General features: G+C 40.2%; 1 protein-coding gene across 2 annotated transcripts in view; it reads left to right on the top strand.

The window, feature by feature from the left end:
* The first annotated feature begins 98 nt into the window (after positions 1-98).
* Positions 99-8824, top strand: part of Ncbp1 (nuclear cap binding protein subunit 1) — a 36355-nt gene continuing 27629 nt past the window's right edge. Inside the window, exons 1-4 of one of the 2 annotated variants that reach the window (XM_034502178.2) lie at positions 99-242; positions 5581-5669; positions 6157-6257; positions 8071-8227. In XM_034502178.2, coding sequence (XP_034358069.1) covers positions 209-242; positions 5581-5669; positions 6157-6257; positions 8071-8227 — 381 coding nt within the window. In that variant the 5' untranslated portion in view covers positions 99-208. Of the gene's footprint in view, positions 243-4108; positions 4159-5580; positions 5670-6156; positions 6258-8070; positions 8228-8824 lie in introns of those variants that run through there. The other variant, XM_076935020.1, reaches the window with a different exon arrangement.

The following is an 8824-nucleotide window of genomic DNA, read 5'->3' as shown; positions in this document are numbered from 1 at the left end:
GCGCTTGGGCTTGCAGACTCCGGCCTACTGCGGAGCCCATCCGGTGCCTCTCCGCTCGCGCTTCCGGCAGGCGTCGTGAGAGAGTGCGCCTGCGCGCCGCTCTGTCCGCGCGCCTCGCCGCTGACCGCGCACCGGCCGGCCGGCAGCCCGACGGTTCTGGTGTTGCAGGCGACTCGCAACTCAGATCCGCCGCGCACCAGCAAGCAGGATGTCGCGGAGGCGGCACAGCTACGAAAACGATGGTAAGTGCTCTGGGCCTGGCCACCGCGCCCGGGTGAGAGCTGAGGCCGAGCTGCCTTCGGTCTCCAGGGAACAGATAGGAGTCCTTTCTCCCCTGGAGGGTTCGGGGAGCCCCGAAGGGAGGCTGCTGGCTCGGGTGTGGATAGTGGCTTCAGGAAAGGGACGGCCTCCTTGCTGCCCCATCTCCTTCAGTCATGGGGAAGAAAGGCCTGGTGAACCCCGTGGGCAAACCCGACCTGGGGTCCGGCGACACTGAAGACTTAATCCCTCACTACTGATCATGGAAACGCACGAGTGTCTCTTGCTGCCCCTTCGGGTCAGTTAGTGGTGGGGATCTAGTGGACCAGTGTTTCGTTTTAACGCTCCAGGGTGCACTTGGAAAGGACCCTGGGAAGGAACAAAGCTATGATGTCGGATGTATTGCAATCTGAGCCCTACTCCTCTACCTGCCACCCGCCGATCACCCTCTTTTAAGCTTCAAGGAAAGAATACCAACACCCCAGAGGTCACTAATAAACAGACACGTGTTGGGTTTTGGATTGACCTTAAGCATATTTCCCTATATCAGAAAGTACAGGAGAACTAACCTGAGCAGATTTGTAATTCTCATGTCAGTTTTGATAGTCGCCGGCAAGGAGGTCGTTGTGTTGCCATAAATTTTGTTGCCAAGCTCAGTTTTGCACCATTATTGCCTTTCAAGGGCACAGCCATACACAAAAGTGAAACTTGGAGCTGTTGGTATTTAAGTGAATTCCTCTTTGAAATGTGCGTTAGGTCCAAAGGGTTAAGGCAAGAAAAAACTTTAGAACCTAAGGGTTTAGGTTCAAAGCTCCACATCTGCTATTTACTATGTGATTTTGTCAGGGTCATATGATTTCCTTAAATCTGAGTGTGGGCTGTGGATAATACTTAACCGTTTGGTTTCTAAGGGGGCTAAAGAGCTATTGTGCTCACCGGGAGTGGTGGCGCACGCCTTTACTCCCAGCGCTTGGGAGGCAGGCAGAGGCAGGCGGATTTCTGAGTTCGAGGCCAGCCTAGTGTACAGCGTGAGTTTCAGGACAGCCAGGGCTACACAAAGAAAGCCTGTCTCTAAAAACAAAACAAAAAAAAGAGGTACTGTGCTTATCATCATGTATTCATGATGTTTACTTTATCAACTGTTAATATCTCAGAGGTGATAAACACAGATATAAGCTGCCATCATTAAGAAAAAAAGCCCCCTAAAATTTAATTGGGTTAGCTTTCTCCCTCTCCACCCTATTGGCATAGCTGCTCTGCATGCTTGCTTTTAACATGATGGCTTCTTATGTGATGCATGTACAGAACACAGGAAACACAGCTTTTGTCTGCGTTGTATTTGTCTAGTGGACTAAGCTGCTTTGGATCAGAGAATTTGTTCTTGGTCTTCATCCCTAGTTTTTGTTCTCTCTTCTCCATTCTTTCTCTCACTTACAGGGTACCCCTAAGTGAGGTTGGCACTGGAGAATTAGAATATAAATATATAGAAAACCTCTTTTAGGTTTAGGAGGCTTGCAAAGTTTTGGTTGTAGTTGGCTTTTTTACCCCAGCTAGCAGCTGAACCATTTTCCCAGTTGAGTCTGCCTACAGAAACCTTAGAGAGTAAATAGGACAAAGCGACATAAAATTAAGCATTTGTTCATCGAAATTCAGTATAGCAAATCATTTCATGGTAGAAAGACTGTTTATATAGTTCCTCCAATTGTAGACATACGGAAACGTACTTTATTAGAGTTAAATAATGAGTTTAGTGATCTAAGTAAAAAAAATTGTGCTTTTTTTTTTTTAGTGAAATGTCTACAATTTAAAAAAAAATATATAGACAGCTGTTTTACAGGTGGCTGGAGATTTTAAAGGGATCAGAGCTAACTAGATCTAAGCATTTCTGGTCATTGTTAGCTCTACTCTGATGTTTCTTATGCTGGGTTGTGTACAGTTGGCCTTCTGTGTCTTCATTCTCTGGAACCTTGAATTCAGCAATGTGGTTACAAAATACTTGAAAGGTGTCGATACTGAACCTGTAGTTAATTTTTTCCTTGTTATTTCCTAAGTGATACAATGTCACAGCTATTTATATAAGCACTTATATTAGATACTATATGATGAGTAATGTAGAGATAATGTAAAGTATCACAGTATACATAGATCATGGGCAAATACCAACACCATTTTTTATATAAGGGACTTGAGCATCATTGAATTTCAGTATCTGAGTTGGAAGCCTGTGGACACTAAAAACAACTGTATAATATAATCAGGACTTGCTAAACAATTTCCAAACTACTGTCCTTGCAGTACAGTAGGAGGCGGTAAAACAGTGGAGGTTCCCTCCCTTGTATCAAGACAAAACCCACAGCAGTATAGTGTAATTTATTATATGGTCACAGGGTTGTGAAGAATAAAGTGAGTAAGGGTATAGAGACCAAAGTGAGAGAGAAGCTGGTCAGGTAAGGCCTCCTTGCAGATGGCCTATGACTTCAGTGATGTAAAGATGAGCCATGTGAATGTTTGGAGAAAACAGAGGTCCAAAGGAAACTATGAGTTAAGGTTAGAGCATTTAAGGTTAGCTAAGTTAGAGCATTTCTGTCATGTTTAGAAAACAGACAGCAAGGGGGTTATTGTTGGTATAAGAGAGAAAACGAGGGTAGAAGTTATGAGGCATAAGACCAGGGAGTTTAAATGAGGCTCTTACTATACTGGGTCACTTTAAACATTTCTGGTAGGACTAGACTATTAGGGATTCACAGAGATACTATAAGGTAGCTAATCAATAAAGTTCCTGAAGTTTATTTAGAGTCACAGAAAGGGACATTGTAAATGGAAAGTACCAAATCTAACTCAGTCTTGGACTCTTTTGTTTGTTTGTTTTTGAGACAGGGTCTTTATGTGGCTGTGTATGTATGTAGTCCTGGCTGTCTAGAACTATGCAACACAGGCTGGAATTACTATTACTATGTCCTGGCTATATAGATCCCACTGACTGCCCCTGCCTTCCCCCAAGGGGAATACCATGTCTAGCAGTCTTAGATTCCTTAACAGTGTCTCTGAACCTCTTCAATTAATATTGGATATACATTTTATCAGTGTTAAGTATACTGTCCTATTGTTAAGAAGGAATTTAGATTGTTTAGAGTCAGGCTGGAGAGATGGATAGGCTCACAATCAAAAGTATAAGATTGTTCAGAATCTTTGTCAAAAGTTCAGATACCCTATTCTATTTCCGCATAGGTCTTTATATTTTACTGTGACTGATGTTTTTAAAGTTAACTGTATGAAAAGTTCGTTATACTTTAGGACAGTATACTTTGTTTCAGAGGTGATATTTTTAGACATTGTAAATTCTTGTTTTAAGTTTGTAGAGTCAAAGTTACTTTTTTCTTTCATTGTGTTGTTTTTTTGTCTACTTTGTTGATCTAAATTATACATCTGATTCTAATAAGGGTATAGGAAATAGTACAATGTATCCTTGTAACATTAGGTTCCTATTACAGGGAGAAAATTAATTGGTGTTTTATTTATTTGTTCTGTTTTGTTGTCTGTTTTCCACTCACCCACCTCCACTGTTTCCTCTGTGAAGTCCTGGCTGGTGTGGAACTGGCTGTGTAGACAGGGCTGGCTTCAAATGCAAGGGATTTGTCTGCCTCTGCTGCCCAAGTGCTGGGATTAAAGGCGTGCATCACCATGCTGGATCTTTAGAGTGGTTATTAACATAAAGGTCTCTTCTCTGCACTACCTAAGTGTATGTAGCAATATGTAACTTTAACATATATTGTAAAACTTACATAGCAATGTTTTAAAGCCTTTTCTGGATTATGGTGCCAACATAAACTTGTTTCTATTTTATTGTTTAGGACATGAAAACATTCAGCTAATTCCCCAAAGAGGAAATGTCTTAACAAGGTGGTTTTCAATCTTCCTAGTGCTGTGACCCTTTAATACAGTTCCTCGTGTTGTGGTAGCCCCCAATCATAAAATTGTTTCATTGCCACTTCATAACTGTAATTGTGCTACTGTTTGAATCATAATGTAAATATCTGATATGCAGGCTATCTGATATGCAACCCCTGTGAAGGGATTTTTTTGACCCCCACAAAGGCAACCCATAGGTTAAGAACTGTTGCTCTAAGATACCTATCTTTTTCTTACTCTGGCTGACTTTTTTTTTTTTTTTTTTAAGAAAAGGTCTAAAAAATAAACAACAATTAAAAAACCCTTATACTTCATGAATTTAGACTAGTCGATCAAGGTGCTCCAGGGACCTGCCTGTTTCCATGTTTTACAGGCAGGTGTTGTTACTCTAGCAGATTCTGGTGGTTGCTCATCGAGTACCTTACCCAGTGAGCCACCCCCACTCCCCAAACCGTATGGTTGTTGTCCATATATCTGCACATGGTGTGTGTTTGGGTGTCCTTCTGTCACTCTGCCATGTTAGAGTAAACATGTGACTATTTCACCACTTTACGTAGTAGTTTAGTTACATTATCAGAGTAACAAGTACTGTTGAGACTCTCAGGTTCAGGAAGCAACAACTGAGGGTCAGTAAACAGGCTGCAAGAACAGTAGCAGCAGTATTCCGATTACTGCTGTTTCGTAGGTCAGTGCCATTGCAGTGTATTCACAGAAATGGACATAGCTCCCTGGATGCTGTCTAAACAAATTTAACTGAAATCTGTCTCCTGGCATTGTTGTTTATAGTGATCTTAATAGTAGAGACAGGGGTGAGGAGTTGGAAAGATGGTTTAGCAGTTAAGAGTCCTGGATGTTCTCTAGAACCCAAGTTTAATTCCCAGCTCTCAGACTGGCTCTCACAGATGTCCATAACTCTAGTTATAGGTGTCCCCTTCTGGCCTCCATGAGCTCCAGACATACAAGTGGTACACAGTCATAAATGTAGACAAAACATCCATGCACATAAAGTAATAAAAAGCTAGGCATGCAGTACATGCCTTTAACCTCAGCTCCAAGGCAGAGTGGAATCAGGGATTATCACTAGGACTTGCTGGCTTCCAACCTAGCTAGAAAAAGTAAGCCCCATGTTCAGGGAGAGACCTTGCCTTGAAGGAATAGTGTGGTAGACGAGGATACTCTTTAATGTGCGTGTACTAGCATAGGGACCTGCACACATGTGTGCAACACTCACATGAGCACAAACAGACCTTTAAAGGATGTGGGCTACAAGTTCTCCAGGTGCCCAGCCTAGTTAATTAAACTCTAAAAAGTACAACCTAATAATAAGAAAGATAGTAAAGGCTAAAAGGGTGACAGAAACTTTGATAGTAGATTCATCGTGTAATTTTGCTTTTTGTTAATGTTGTGAAATAGGTGGACAGCCTCACAAAAGGAGGAAGACATCTGATGCAAATGAAACTGAAGATCATTTGGAATCTTTAATATGCAAAGTAGGAGAAAAGGTACACACCAAGCCCAGGGGTTAGGGTTGTGATTGACATCCTTGATTAATTTCCAAAGTTGTACTGGGTGGTGTAGTTTTTAAACAAAGTTATTATTACTGCACATCTGTATCTCAAAGCGAAAGTGTTTTTAAACTCCTGGGATTCCGATCAATAAATTTTTTTCAGTAAGTAATTTTCATTAGATAAGTCTTAAGCAGATCTGGAGAATAGTCTTCTCAGTATAGCTGACGTGAAGCAGACTGATGCCTGAGACAGTGGTGGATTCTTAGTGAGAGGCAGAATGCAGCCCATGCTGTCCTCCCGCTTGGAAGATGTCAGTGATTCTTTGTAGAACAGTAACTACTGGAATTGATTGATGCTGAAGGAATTGTCCACAAAATTGTCATCAGTTTTTGTTTTCTTTCTTACAGAATTATAGTGCCTTAGTTTTAATTCACTGATTGCTTGAGTGTTAACTGATAATTAATAATGATGTCTTCTGCAGAGCGCCTGCTCTTTAGAGAGCAATCTCGAAGGCCTGGCTGGTGTTTTAGAAGCTGATCTTCCTAACTACAAGAGCAAGATCTTAAGGCTCCTTTGTACAGTGTATGTATGTAAAAGATTTGTGGATCCAGGTGATGATGGATTATCTACTCTTGTGTGCTTTAGGGAATGGTCAGAGGACGTGCTCACGTTGATTAGTCACTGGCTGTCCTTCTGTCCTGAAACCCATGCTCATGAAATGTTCATCTTTGCCCTTTGCTCAACTTAGGTTTTTTAAAGGAATAAATAGGACTTAAATGACATGTTTTCCTTATGTTTTGTTTCTTAGAATTTTAAAATCATTGAAGTTAATTTTTTAACTCAGAAAATAGATGAGAAAGTAGATGTCTTATTTAGAGATCCTTTTTCCCCCACCAAGGAATGCATCACATTTAGATGTTTAAAGTAGAGTTTAGCTCCGTGTGTGTGTGTGTGTGTGTGTGTGTGTGTGTGTGTGTGTGTGTGTGTTTGTGTGTTTGTGTGTGTTATTAGTAGTTATTCCAAACTTATTGGAAAACCAAGTCAAGTGGGTGGTTTCTCTTGAGGGCTGAAGATGCTCTCAGAGCTTTTAATGACTTAATTGTCCTTGATCCTGTATTTACCATTTCAGGAATTTTAAAATAATGGCTAATTTTAAGGATTTGTTTTTTTGTGTATAAGTATTTTACTCCTCTGCCTATGAAAGTCGGAAGAGGGCATTGGATACTCTGGAACTGGAGTTATGGGCAGTTATGAGCAATCATGTGGGTGCTGGGAATCCAACTTGAGTCTTCTGCAAGAACAGGCATTCTTAACTATTGAGCTCTATAGACCCATAGATAAATTCTGTTTGCAAAGGAATCCAGTCAGTTCAGAGAAATGTGTATCTAGACTAAGAAACTATGAAAACGATCATTTTAGTATAGTTATCCATACAATACCCTCTGTTTTGATAGTATGTATTGAAGCTGGTGGAAGCCATGCTTGCTTGTGTAAGGCTGGGCTGGTATTGATTGGCAGTGCCCTTTAAAATCTTTTTACTTGGAGAAAGCTTTAGGGACCATGGTATACTTTCAATACAAATAGTTTTTGAGCTCTTAAATTCTCTCCTGTACCCAGCAAGATACCTTAGAAAAACATAAGAGAATTCTCCACAGAGTTATCGTTAGTACTTACTTGATTTTCCTTTACGCTACATCCAAAGACTTCATGTGTACGTGCATGTGTGGATGCACATGTGCTGCAGCATGGAGGTCGGAGAACGATTTGGAAGACTCTGTTCTCTCAAACTCAGATTGGCAAGGAAGAGCCTTAACTTGCTCAGCCATCTACCTGTCCTCAGGATGTTCTCAACTTGATTAGCATGCCATTTTTTAAGCATTTCTTAGAGGAACTTGGTGGAAACTCATTCTAGTTCTTTATTTTTTATAAGCAATCTAATAATGTTTCTCCAAGAGGAATTCTGGTCCCATGGTGTTTGGCCAGCTAAGTTTAGAAGCTCTGAATGCTCTGTTCCCCTGAATGATTCTGCATTAAAGAGTTTCATTTCATGGAACACTTCAGAGATCACCATAGAAACCGTCTTCTGTGGGACTGTTAGTCACTTCCACTCCACACATTTGAAGGAAAACTGCTCTAACATGAGTTACGTTAATTTTGGTGTGATAACGTCACAAGAAACTGTTCCTTAGCTCTTGGATTAACTAAAATGAAAAATATTAGAGTCTGTATCTGCATACTTTTCAGTGATACTATGTCTTTTCTAAAGTCATTTTCAAAACATAGTTAAAAATAATTTTGTTCCGAAGTTATTTAATGTTAAAAGCTTCATGTACAATTCACCAGCTTAATATAAAACCTTTGTTTGGGGGTTGTTTTGTATGGGTTCTCAAATCAGTGCACGTCTGCTACCTGAGAAGCTGACAATTTATACAACATTAGTCGGACTGCTGAATGCCAGGAATTACAACTTTGGAGGAGAATTTGTAGAAGCAATGATTCGTCAACTTAAAGAGTCACTAAAAGCAAATAATTATAATGAAGCTGTATATTTGGTAAGTTTAATACATATGTATGTGTGTATAATATATATAAATTATATATATAATTTATAATATATGTTATAAATTAGTGTTGAAATGAAGGAAAGAAGCCACTGCAAGTCCTGAAATTCCTGTTATTTATACCCCTCTTCTGTAAGCTCAGCAGCTCAGTCATAGGGGCCACTGTCTACTGGGTAAGCCGTTCAGAAAGTTGACATTAATTTTTAGCCTTTCTTTCCTTCCTTTTATGTCTCTAACCCCTCTAAATCCTATATCCCAAATTGCCTTTGTCCCCATGGCTTCTAGCACAGTTTGTAACTTTTTTGTGTTCTTAGCTGCCTTCTTACTTGCTGGTTTGCATCTACTCTGCCTTTGAGTCTGTCTTCAATAATAGCAGCAGTATAGCCTTTGTATAACTAGGCTCTGCTCATGTTGGCTACTGGTTAAAAGCTTCATTTTCTTCCTATGTTTTATAGTGGGCAGTTTTAAAATTCTGATACACAAGATGATTCATTGGGCCACAGAGAGTAAACATTAAAGCTTTTGTCTTTTTTTTTTTTTCAGTTTCATGTATGTATGTATGTATGTATGTATGTATGTATGATATTC

The sequence above is a fragment of the Arvicanthis niloticus genome, chromosome 5 (assembly GCF_011762505.2).
Source record: "Arvicanthis niloticus isolate mArvNil1 chromosome 5, mArvNil1.pat.X, whole genome shotgun sequence".
NCBI lineage: Eukaryota > Metazoa > Chordata > Mammalia > Rodentia > Muridae > Arvicanthis > Arvicanthis niloticus.
Note: the sequence above shows the minus strand (reverse complement) of the source record. Positions and strands in the feature narration are given on the sequence as shown.